We start from the raw sequence: 13466 nt of genomic DNA, 5'->3' as shown, positions 1-13466 counted from the left end.
ACAGCACAAGACAACAGTCACTACGCCACCAGCTAGGTGACGCCAAAATAGTCCTGAAGTCTGTTTTCTACAAATACTGAGTGACGTGACACTGTGACTTCCAATCAGAGTGAATAGGCAGCATAATGTCAGCTGATCGTTCATTCAAACAAATTGATCACACAACGGCAGAAAACATTCCCAATCAGCTGTTTCTCATATGTTTTGTAAAAGACTGCATACAAATAATGAATGGTTATGAGTTCTATGGTACGAATATTTCATGAGGTGAAATATGGAATGTTCCATTCAATGAAATGTTCCTTCCACTGAATAAATTAAAAAACATTATTTGTTTTATATAACGGCTAAAATAGATCCTTGTCATTTGATATTTTATTAAGTTATAAACAACAGAAAATGGACTTACATTTTGGTGTTCATCACTGGTCCAACAGTCCAACACGAACTTTAAATAGGAGTCCAAAATTTGTTCTCGGTCAACTTACAAAAACAGTCAGATAGTTAAAAAATAATTCTGACGATGTAGTCTGCGATGCCGTGCACTGACTCCGTGCACTTCTTCAGTCCAGCGAAAAATCACGTCAGAAATTTGTCCAGCTTTTCATCCTAACTTCATCTTCATCCTAACAGCTCTTCATGTCTCCAGATGGCTTACAGCAGTGGATTTGTTTTTTTGCGTGTGTTAGAAGAATTAGCGTAGTCAGTTAGCTTGTTCAAATCCTCGTCCATCAGCAAAACAAACTCCGCCATGTTTAGCTAAATGCTGCCCCCACTAGCATGTGCTGGTGCGGGTGTAATGGTACAAAACATATGGAACCAAATTTGCACAATAAATGGAAGCTAATTTGTACAGTAAATGCAGCACAACACAAACAGGGTGAATAATCCGTGTCATGTGACATACAAAGCACCAATCAAATGACAAGGATCCACTCAGCCATTATATAATGAGAAATAAACACTCTGATGTGATTTACAAGACATATTAAGGAGATGTCATGTGCATGACAAAGCCATCTGCGTGTCCCCGTCGTTTGTAGCTAACGTAACCGTAGCATTAAGGTCCTGTGTTTGGTGGGTATCAACCAGTGCGGTGTGGTGCTCAAGATCCCTCAGAGTCCTGTGTGCTCAGTGTCACTGCCAACTCAGAGACATCAAGTTGGGATGTTGTATGAAATGTAAATAAAAAAAATACAATGATTTGTAGGCATCCATTTCAAATTGAGCAAATATTTGCACAAAAACAATAAAGTTTATCAGTTTGAACATTAAATATCTTGTCTTTGTGGTGTATTCAATTGAATATAGGTTGAAGAGGATTTGCAAATCATTGCATTCTGTTTTTATTTACATTTCACACAGCGTCCCAACTTCATTGGAATTGGGGTTGTACTAGAGGGTTCCATTACTTATGCAACCATCATCTTAGCTTTTATATTTTTAATTAATTTACATCAAGTTGTAGAGATTCACTTTCTGCCTGAGTTTAAGCAAAATCATTTTAGACATTTGTTTTTTTTTGTTGTTTTTTTTTTTTTTGTATTTGAACTGGCATAAACATATTAAAATGTGTGAAATACCAAGTGTTCCAATACTTTTGGAGGGCACTGTAACAACATTTGTACAAAAAGAATTGTCAGATGACACATGGAGAAGTGAACAGTGGAGTTATGCCGAAAGCCCTCATCCTGTGGTGTGTACCACAAGGACTTTTAAATTCCAAAAATAAGCAAGATGATCAAAAAACATCCAATAGACAACATTTTGTCCATAATATGTTACTTAATTTGGTATTCTTGTGCATTGTTGAAGTGTACTTTTATTATTACTTTTATTGTTTGTTTATTTTGTTCAGTGTGATGATTCTGGGAAAGCCCTATATAAATAATAATGATGATCATGATGATGATAATAATAATAAGAATCTTTTTGTATAACCTGCACCAGAGTATAAGCTGCAAAACCTTCAATCTCGTTAAAAAAATGCAACATATTCTGAAAAAATACGGTGTTTATCTTAGTACCCAAAAGTCAGAGTGGATGATGTAATATTTAATTAAAAAGAAAATGATACAGTGTATCACTGTATAATACATGTTACTTTACCTATAACTACATGAGTGAACCTTCTAAGCCAGAATCTCACACATTCTGGTTGATTAAAGTACAGTCTGCAGTGGTGTCAGTCTTAAGGTGTTATTTAGTCCTGAAGATGCCGAGTCCTGACGACACTAACTGAAGGCTGCAGGTGTCTCTAATCTTACAAACCACTGATGATTCTTCATGCAGATTAAACTGCAGAACAACTTTCAGGCAGACACCAGAAAAATGCTCACGTTCACTCAGGGGGTCTGGAGGATGGTCTCCTGTGTCGTACTCGGTATCAAATAAAATGGGCTCGATTCTGAAAAAGTGGTCAACCAGGAATATCCTCAACATGAACTTTTCTCCATTTCCATGAATGTTCAGATTACACACCGCCAAACCTCTGTCTGCGTGCTACTCACATCATGTTTGTGTAGTTTTGGTTTTGAGAGTCTGACAGAAGGTTATGATGTGCACAAACACACACACACAGCATCTACTGTGGCTCCTCGGCTTGCTGTGTTGGCGGTGGTGGGGTTTTGGGCCGGTTCTGTTCCTCTGCTCTGCCCTCATCAGTGGGCGCGCTCGCTGGCACGCTGCTGGAGGTGGCGACCTCGGTCCCACTCTGCAGGAATTTGCGCAGGTCTTTAAGAGCAGGCCGGAGCATCTGCACTAATGCCAGCAGAGCAGCCTGGGTCCCTTCCAGTGCCTGGGCTTGCCTCTCCTGGGCGTACGCCTGAGCTTCCTGAGAGCGCCGCATCATCTGCAGTATCTCGTTCTGGCCCTCTAAGTGCTGGGCGATCTGTCGAATGTGAACATTGGTGACTCTCTGTTCCTGTAGCAGGCGTGCTGAGTTCAGAGCGATCCGGTTCTTCAGCTCCTTCGGTTTGGCCTGACCCTGAGGTGACGGGGGGGAAACCGAAGACGGGGCGAGCATCTCCACCGGCGTCTCGACAGCTGCTACTACGGTGGGCGTGGCATCAGTGACAGTGGTGGTGCAGTACTCCACTACTCGTCCCTCCTCCAGTGTGTGGTAAGTTGTTTCCTCTGGCAACAAGAGGAAAGGAAAAAAAATCAAAGTTTTTAGCTTTTTGCAGCTGAGGCCAAAGCAGGTCACTGGTTTTACTCTACTGCACAAGGGCAAAGAAAACTGTTTCATAAACACAACAATAGAGGCCAAAGAGGGTTAAGATTAGTAGAAGTACAAAACATTTCAAACTTCACATTCTCCTCGGCAGAACCACAGACCAACTCAAGCTGGTAAAAATGACCATCTCCACAGGCGTAAAATACAAAATTACTGCGTGTGATCTTGTACACAGTCTATAATCCATATTTTCCGGAGTATAAGTCAAGTTTTTTTTCCTAGTTTGAGAGGTCCTGCGACTTATAGTGCAGTGCAACTTATATGCGGAAAAAAGCATGATTCATGACCACAAATTTTCTTTACACTTGAAATGAGAAACACACCATTAAACTAGCTTTTTGTTAAAAAAAAAAAAAAAAAAACAGGAGGTGGAAACTTCCTAACAGGGCTTGATTACTTTCAGCACGCACTTAAAACCAAGTCAGGTTACACTTAAACTGTAGGTGACACGATATGTAATGTTTTTGTTTTTTTTGAGTATCTAAGACTAAAATTAAACAACAGTTTAAAATTTAGCCTTTCCTGATATGCAATTACTGAAGAGATAAATATTCGGATTTAGAACTGCGCATCACTAAAAACCAGGAATTTCCTTGCGAGTCCCGACATTGGAGAAAAAGGAGGAAGTGACATCAGCGCCAGAACCATTATCTTAATAGCCCCATTAATTTATGGATTTTTACAGGCTACTGACAGCCCCGTTTCCACTGAGTGGTTTGGGTCGGTGATGCACGTTTTTTATACGTTTCAGAATGGTTAATTCTCTACGGCAGAATCCTTTTGATTGGCAGGTGGAACACTTACTGTTGCTTGTTGTTGCAACAGCAAGCAACAAGCAACAACACTTATATTGACGAGCGCCCATGTACGGTGTCTGCGGCTTCTCCACTCCACACGGGTGCAAAACTGAGTATTTGTACATTATTTTATTTTATTGTTTTGTGGCTCATGGGATAATTTCATCGTGTGTAGACTGAGACATTACGAGCAGATGAGGCACTGCGAGTCTTTTAACTTGCAGCGCAAAGAACCCACAGTGGAACAAGAGGATCCATTCACAGCAGAGACTCGATCCATCAGCTGCAGACGCAATGAATGGATTACACCTGTAGTTGACCAAGCTGGTCCCAGGTGGGTACAGTAGAGACTCGAGCAGTCATGGACTTTTCTTCAGCCAGGACAACAACTTAAATTATTTTCAGACGTTTTCATCAGACTGAAGATGATTTCACTGAAACAGACAGGTAAGACTATATTATTTTTGTGAATGGTTTTAATATTTAATAATAACGTGTTATGCTAACATACAGTACACTTACTGTTTTCAAGAAGGAAACAATATTTTAAAAATAGCTGATATTTTTAGTCCCTCGTGACATGTTTCAGATTTGAAATGCATGTACCTGTTTCATAGAAAAAAAAATCCTAAATAAAAAATCCACTATATTATAATCACTAATACGAGGGCTGTCCATAAAGTATAGGTCCTTTTTATTTTTTTTTTAAAACTATATGGATTTCATTCATATGTTTTTACGTCAGACATGCTTGAACCCTCGTGCGCATGCGTGAGTTTTTCCACGCCTGTCGGTGACGTCATTAGCCTGTGAGCACTCCTTGTGGGAGGAGTCGTCCAGCCCCTCGTCGGAATTCCTTTGTCTGAGAAGTTGCTGAGAGACTGGCGCTTTGTTTGATCAAAATTTTTTCTAAACCTGTGAGACACATCGAAGTGGACACGGTTCGAAAAATTAAGCTGGTTTTCGGTGAAAATTTTAACGGCTGATGAGAGATTTTGAGGTGATACTGTCGCTTTAAGGACTTCCCACGGAGCGAGACGTCGTGCAGCGGTCCCAGGCGCCGTCGTCAGCCTGTTTCAAGCTGAAAACCTCCACATTTCAGGCTCTATTGATCCAGGACGTCGTGAGAGAACAGAGAAGTTTCAGAAGAAGTCAGTTTCAGCATTTTATCCGGATATTCCACTGTTAAAGATTTATTTAATGAAAGACGTGCGGGCGGATTGCAGCATCGGCTCGCAGCCACCGCGACGCTCCGCCACAGGAAAAACACCTCTGTTGGAAGCCTTAAGGACAAGTTGGAACATGTCCAGCTGTTAAACAATTTCTCATATACTCACTCCACTGAAAGCCATCAAAAGCCGCCTGGATTTTACAAATGGTTATCAACACAGAGGTGTTTTTCCTGTGCCGCCGCACTGCACCGGCTGCATCCCGACGCGCAGACCCGTCCGCACGTCTTTCATTAAAAAAGTCCGTTTGATAATTCACAGTTAAAGAGGAAGCGGAAAAGACCCAAAAAGCTGACTGAGCTCTGGAAAGAGACTCAAAAACAAAACAATCTGTTGTGTGATCACAACATGTGGTCCTGGTGGGCCCGTAGCTGAGAGGATCCATGAAAGGAGCCCATCCAGAGAGCGAAGCCACCCGCAAGGCAGGCCCGATGGTCTGTGCCTTCAGCCAGCGGGAGAGGGAGAGGTGACAAGCCGACTGCTCCCACGCCACAGCACATTATTATTAGCTCCGCTTTTAGCCCAAAGTGAAGGTGTGGTGTACGAGGTCTGTCCATAAAGTATTGTACCTTTTTATTTTAACTATATGGATTTGATTCATATGTTTTCACGTCAGACAAGCTTGAACCCTTGTGCACATGCGTGAGTTTTTCACGCCTGTCGGTGACGTCATTCGCCTGTGAGCACACCTTGTGGAAGGAGTGGTCCCGCCCCGTCGTCGGATTTTCATTGTCTGGAAATGGCGGAATGAAAAGGACTTTTTTTACCATCAGAATTTTTTCAGATGCTGTTAGAAACTGGCACTTGGAAACCATTCGAAAAATGTATCTGGCTTTCGGTGAAAATTTTACGGGCTTCACAGAGAATAAGGTCTGGTAGTACAGCTTTAAAGACCCCTTTAAGGACGCTCAGCGCGCCACGCTCCAAACTGCGATGACACGGCACAAGCCACCGGACCATTTCTGAGCTGATGGCTCTGTGGATACGAGACCGTCGTGTGCTCTTTCTCTGGTTATCACAAGAGCTGGACATCAGCCATTTTCCGGCAGATTTCACTTTTAACAAGAGATTTTGTCATGGAAAGCCGCGCGGAGGCTTCGCACGTCACGACCGATTCGCTTTGGAAGCGAGACAAAGGAACACCTTTGGACATGTCCAGCTCTCCACAATTTCACTGATACTTACTGGACTGGTAAGCATTGAAAGCCGAGATAAACATGTCCAAACTTGTCGAAACGGAGTGTGTTCCTTTGTCTCGCTTCCAAAGCGAATCGGTCATGACGCGCGAAGCCTCCGCGCGGCTTTCCATGACAAAATCTCTTGTTAAAAGTGAAATCTGCCGGAAAATCCGCCATTTCCAGACAATGAAAATCCGACGACGGGGCGGGACCACTCCTTCCACAAGGCGTGCTCACAGGAGAATGACGTCACCGACAGGCGTGGAAAAACTCATGCATGCGCACAAGGGTTCAAGCTTGTTTGACATGAAAACATATGAATCAAATCCATATAGTTTAAAAAAAATAAAGAGGTACAATACTTTATGGACAGACCTTGTAAATCTGTCACAAAATGCCTTGCTTCCTGAAGGGGCCCTCAGATCCACCAGAATAAGGTCATGAAAGAAAGAAGAAGAAAAAAAGCGCTCTTTGCTCTAAAGAAATACTGTAATGTGTTTTTTTACGGTTACAGCCCAGTATGGCTTAAATGCAGAGGACTATTTCATTGTATGTATGCAGGGGTGGGCACACATTAACTAATCAGCTAACCGCTAATTATCGAAGCTAATGTCATCATTATCAGGTTAGCTTTTCAGATAACTTTTTAAGCCTTCAGCTTCTGATAAATTTAGGTCTGATCATTTTTAAACCGCTAACTTTTTCTTTTTTTTTTGTACAGGCAGAGTCAATAAAGGTTAACAGTTAAAAACATTTGTTAAGTCTGAAATCAAAAATTTTAGTACCTGCCTGTTAAATGTTTTGTAGCAAACAGCTCTCAATTTTTGGTTCCCAGAACGTTCCTGGAACACGAGCCCTTGGTTCCGGTTCGGTTCTTGCTACGTTCCCTGAAAGTCATATTTGGTTCTGTTTTGGTTCTCACTTGGTTGGCAGGAAAGTTTAATTTTGGTTCTCAGAACGTTACGCATGTGGTTCCCATTTGGTTCCCTCACTGTTCTCACACCGTCCCTTTATTCTTGTTCATGTCATGTTTGTTCCCTCAATGTTCCCATATGGTTCCCATAACCTTGTTGGTTACATATTTGGTTCCCTAGACGTGCTCCTGATGTTCCCCCAACCTTGTTTATTATGTGTTGGTTCCCACAAAGTTCCCCTACTACATTCTAGTAACCTTGTTGGTTACATATTTGGTTCCCGATGTTCTTTCCCATAATGTTGTCATATTTCTGTAGTTTGTAATTCATTGTAAACGTTTTGCATGCATGACAGCTATTTACTTCAGAGCATAAGCAGTGATGAATGACCAGGCAAATGTTGCAAGACAAGAATGTTTAATAGAAAAATATCAGGAATACAACATGGGTAAGAGGGTAACAGTGCAACATTATAATACTATTTCGTAATAAAATGCAATCAAGGCAAAAATATATTATATATATATATATATATATATATATATATATATATATATAAATAAATAAAATACAAAAAATAAGAATAAAAATGGCAAAAACGGGTGCGGGTGCATATAATTTGGTGTGCGTTTTCAGTTTTGAGGATGAGAGAATGTTTAATAGAAAAATATCAGGAATACAACATGGGTAAGAACAGTGCAACATTATAATACTGTTTTGTAATAAAATGCAATCAAGGCAAAAAAAAAAAATACAATATAAATAAAATGCAAAAAATAAGAATAAAAATGGCAAAAACAGGTGATGGGTGCAAATTTTGGTGTGCGTTTTCAGTCTTGAGGACCAGCTGACCTAAAAAGAATAAGAAACAAAAAAGTTTAAACCAACTTAGTGCCAACGTTTCATTTAATTATTGTGACTACTCAGCGACTGATAAAAGACAGACTGAAGTTTAATTTACCGTCTGTGTGGTGCAAACTTCAAATCAATCAGTTTCATTTATATAGCGCCAAAATCACAACAAACATGCTCTCTCCTAGTCCCTGTCAGTACTCTAGCTGCAGCATTTGAATTAACTGAAGGCTTTTCAGGGAACTTTTAGGACATCCTGATAATAATGAATTACAATAGTCCAGCCTAGAGGAAATAAATGCATGAATTAGTTTTTCAGCATCACTCTGAGACAAGACCTTTCTAATTTTAGAGATATTGCGTAAATGCAAAAAAGCAGTCCTACATATTTGTTTAATATGCGCTTTGAATGACATATCCTGATCAAAAATGACTCCAAGATTTCTCACAGTATTACTAGAGGTCAGGGTAATGCCATCCAGAGTAAGGATCTGGTTAGACACCATGTTTCTAAGATTTGTGGGGCCAAGTACAATAACTTCAGTTTTATCTGAGTTTAAAAGCAGGAAATTAGAGGTCATCCATGTCTTTATGTCTGTAAGACAATCCTGCAGTTTAGCTAATTGGTGTGTGTGGCCATAAGAAGATCATTTGTAACCTTCACTAATGCTGTTTCTGTACTATGATGAATTCTAAACCCTGACTGAAACTCTTCAAATAGACCATTCCTCTGCAGATGATCAGTTAGCTGTTTTACAACTACCCTTTCAAGAATTTTTGAGAGAAAAGGAAGGTTGGAGATTGGCCTATAATTAGCTAAGATAGCTGGGTCAAGTGATGGCTTTTTGAGTAATGGTTTAATTACTGCCACCTTAAAAGCCTGTGGTACATAGCCAACTAATAAAGACAGATTGATCATATTTAAGATCGAAGCATTAATTAATGGTAGGGCTTCCTTGAGCAGCCTGGTAGGAATGGGGTCTAATAGACATGTTGATGGTTTGGAGGAAGTAACTAACGAAAATAACTCAGACAGAACAATCGGAGAGAAAGAGTCTAACCAAATACCGGCATCACTGAAAGCAGCCAAAGAGAACGATACGTCTTTGGGATGATTATGAATAATTTTTTCTCTAATAGTTAAAATTTTATTAGCAAAGAAAGTCATGAAGTCATTACTAGTTAAAGTTAATGGAATACTCAGCTCAATAGAGCTCTGACTCTTTGTCAGCCTGGCTACAGTGCTGAAAAGAAACCTGGGGTTGTTCTTATTTTCTTCAATTAGTGATGAGTAGAAAGATGTCCTAGCTTTACGGAGGGCTTTTTTATAGAGCAACAGACTCTTTTTCCAGGCTAAGTGAAGATCTTCTAAATTAGTGAGACGCCATTTCCTCTCCAACTTACGGGTTATCTGCTTTAAGCTACGAGTTTGTGAGTTATACCACGGAGTCAGGCACTTCTGATTTAAAGCTCTCTTTTTCAGAGGAGCTACAGCATCCAAAGTTGTCCTCAATGAGGATATAAAACTACTGACTGACTTAGTGCTTAGCTCAGATAAGATAATTATAGTGGGCGATTTTAAAATCCACACAGATGCTGAGAATGACAGCCTCAACACTGCATTTAATCTATTATTAGTGTTGTGTGGGCCGCCAGAAGAGGAGGTACTGCTGGCCCACCACCAGAGGGCGCCCTGCCTGAAGTGCGGGCTTCAGGCACGAGAGGGCGCTGCCGCCACGGACACAGCCGGGAGTGACAGCTGTTACTCATTACTTCCTGACAGCTGTCACTCATTCTTCATCACCTCACTCCATAAAACCCAGACGTCATCTCCACCTCATCGCCGAGATATCGTACTTCATTGAAGGTAATATCCTCAGCCGTTTTGTGTTACAATATATCTGTATATTGTGAGTGTTTGCAGGAGTACCGGTTCCTCTATCTGTGGAAGCTGAGTGAGTGCAGGACGGCACTCTTTTCCCCTGAGGAATCACTGCGATACTCATCACATATTGAGTGAGAGGTGGAGGTGGCATTCCCACCGTTGTTACTGGGTGTACACACACCCACATTTGACTGTCTTTGTTCTCGCCAGCAGTACCAGATCCGACAGTCGGAGACGGTGATCACCTGGGAATTCGGGACTTGGCGGCTCCAGTATTCACCAGGTTCGGTGGTGGCAGAAATCGTGTGGTTCCGGCCCTTCTCAGGACAGACGTCTTCTATCCTCGAGCCTGCCCACACGTCCCCTTTGTAATTTGACTGTAATCATATTCTGAGATTGTCTGTATATTCGTTGTGCACATTTCACAACATTAAATTGTTACCTTTTGGCTCATCTATTGACCGTTCATTTGCGCCCCCTGTTGTGGGTCCGTGTCACTACACTTTCACAACAATTAGACTCTATTGGCTTTGCTCAAAATGTAAATGAGTCCACCCACCACTTTAATCATATCTTAGATCTTGTTCTGACTTATGGTATGGAAATAGAAGACTTAACAGTATTCCCTGAAAACTCCCTTCTGTCTGATCATTTCTTAATAACATTTACATTTACTCTGATGGACTACCCAGCAGTGGGGAATAAGTTTCATTACACTAGAAGTCTTTCAGAAAGCGCTGTAACTAGGTTTAAGGATATGATTCCTTCTTTATGTTCTCTAATGCCATATACCAACACAGTGCAGAGTAGCTACCTAAACTCTGTAAGTGAGATAGAGTATCTCGTCAGTAGTTTTACATCCTCATTGAAGACAACTTTGGATGCTGTAGCTCCTCTGAAAAAGAGAGCTTTAAATCAGAAGTGCCTGACTCCGTGGTATAACTCACAAACTCGTAGCTTAAAGCAGATAACCCGTAAGTTGGAGAGGAAATGGCGTCTCACTAATTTAGAAGATCTTCACTTAGCCTGGAAAAAGAGTCTGTTGCTCTATAAAAAAGCCCTCCGTAAAGCTAGGACATCTTTCTACTCATCACTAATTGAAGAAAATAAGAACAACCCCAGGTTTCTTTTCAGCACTGTAGCCAGGCTGACAAAGAGTCAGAGCTCTATTGAGCTGTGTATTCCATTAACTTTAACTAGAAATGACTTCATGACTTTCTTTGCTAACAAAATTTTAACTATTAGAGAAAAATACTCATAACCATCCCAAAGATGTATCGTTATCTTTGGCTGCTTTCAGTGATGCCGGTATTTGGTTAGACTCTTTCTCTCCGATTGTTCTGTCTGAGTTATTTTCATTAGTTACTTCATCCAAACCATCAACATGTTTATTAGACCCCATTCCTACCAGGCTGCTCAAGGAAGCCCTACCATTATTTAATGCTTCGATCTTAAATATGATCAATCTATCTTTGTTAGTTGGCTATGTACCACAGGCTTTTAAGGTGGCAGTAATTAAACCATTACTTTAAAAAACCATCACTTGACCCAGCTATCTTAGCTAATTATAGGCCAATCTCCAACCTTCCTTTTCTCTCAAAAATTCTTGAAAGGGTAGTTGTAAAACAGCTAACTGATCATCTGCAGAGGAATGGTCTATTTGAAGAGTTTCAGTCAGGTTTTAGAATTCATCATAGTACAGAAACAGCATTAGTGAAGGTTACAAATGATCTTCTTATGGCCTCGGACAGTGGACTCATCTCTGTGCTTGTTCTGTTAGACCTCAGTGCTGCTTTTGATACTGTTGACCATAAAATTTTATTACAGAGATTAGAGCATGCCATAGGTATTAAAGGCACTGCGCTGTGGTGGTTTGAATCATATTTGTCTAATAGATTACAATTTGTTCATGTAAATGGGGAATCTTCTTCACAGACTAAAGTTAATTATGGAGTTCCACAAGGTTCTGTGCTAGGACCAATTTTATTCACTTTATACATGCTTCCCTTAGGCAGTATTATTAGACGGTATTGCTTAAATTTTCATTGTTACGCAGATGATACCCAGCTTTATCTATCCATGAAGCCAGAGGACACACACCAATTAGCTAAACTGCAGGATTGTCTTACAGACATAAAGACATGGATGACCTCTAATTTCCTGCTTTTAAACTCAGATAAAACTGAAGTTATTGTACTTGGCCCCACAAATCTTAGAAACATGGTGTCTAACCAGATCCTTACTCTGGATGGCATTTATGCAATATCTCTAAATTAGAAAGGTCTTGTCTCAGAGTGATGCTGAAAAACTAATTCATGCATTTATTTCCTCTAGGCTGGACTATTGTAATTCATTATTATCAGGTTGTCCTAAAAGTTCCCTGAAAAGCCTTCAGTTAATTCAAAATGCTGCAGCTAGAGTACTGACAGGGACTAGAAGGAGAGAGCATATCTCACCCATATTGGCCTCTCTTCATTGGCTTCCTGTTAATTCTAGAATAGAATTTAAAATTCTTCTTCTTACTTATAAGGTTTTGAATAATCAGGTCCCATCTTATCTTAGGGACCTCATAGTACCATATCACCCCAATAGAGCGCTTCGCTCTCAGACTGCAGGCTTACTTGTAGTTCCTAGGGTTTGTAAGAGTAGAATGGGAGGCAGAGCCTTCAGCTTTCAGGCTCCTCTCCTGTGGAACCAGCTCCCAATTCAGATCAGGGAGACAGACACCCTCTCTACTTTTAAGATTAGGCTTAAAACTTTCCTTTTTGCTAAAGCTTATAGTTAGGGCTGGATCAGGTGACCCTGAACCATCCCTTAGTTATGCTGCAATAGACGTGGACTGCTGGGGGGTTCCCATGATGCACTGTTTCTTTCTCTTTTTGCTCTGTATGCACCACTCTGCATTTAATCATTAGTGATCGATCTCTGCTCCCCTCCACAGCATGTCTTTTTCCTGGTTCTCTCCCTTAGCCCCAACCAGTCCCAGCAGAAGACTGCCCCTCCCTGAGCCTGGTTCTGCTGGAGGTTTCTTCCTGTTAAAAGGGAGTTTTTCCTTCCCACTGTAGCCAAGTGCTTGCTCACAGGGGGTTGTTTTGACCGTTGGGGTTTTACATAATTATTGTATGGCCTTGCCTTACAATATAAAGCGCCTTGGGGCAACTGTTTGTTGTGATTTGGCGCTATATAAAAAAAAAAAAAATTGATTGATTGATTGATTGATAATCTATCTTACTCACAGAGTTTAGGTAGCTACTCTGCCCTGTGTTGGTATATGGCATTAGAGAACATAAAGAAGGAATCATATCCTTAAACCTAGTTACAGCGCTTTCTGAAAGACTTCTACTGTAATGAAACTTATTCCCCACTGCTGGGTAGT

General features: G+C 40.8%; 1 protein-coding gene across 1 annotated transcript in view; it reads right to left on the bottom strand.

The window, feature by feature from the left end:
- Window positions 1-2000: 2000 nt before the first annotated feature.
- The window catches only part of naif1 (nuclear apoptosis inducing factor 1), a 32937-nt gene continuing 21471 nt past the window's right edge, over window positions 2001-13466 (bottom strand). The window contains exon 3 of the mRNA XM_034192877.1: window positions 2001-3135. Within this exon, the coding sequence (XP_034048768.1) occupies window positions 2585-3135 (551 nt within the window). The 3' untranslated portion in view covers window positions 2001-2584. The remainder of the gene's footprint in view (window positions 3136-13466) is intronic.

This window comes from Thalassophryne amazonica, chromosome 17 (genome assembly GCF_902500255.1).
Source record: "Thalassophryne amazonica chromosome 17, fThaAma1.1, whole genome shotgun sequence".
Classification (NCBI taxonomy): domain Eukaryota; kingdom Metazoa; phylum Chordata; class Actinopteri; order Batrachoidiformes; family Batrachoididae; genus Thalassophryne; species Thalassophryne amazonica.
This window is presented reverse-complemented; position numbering and strand designations above follow the sequence as displayed.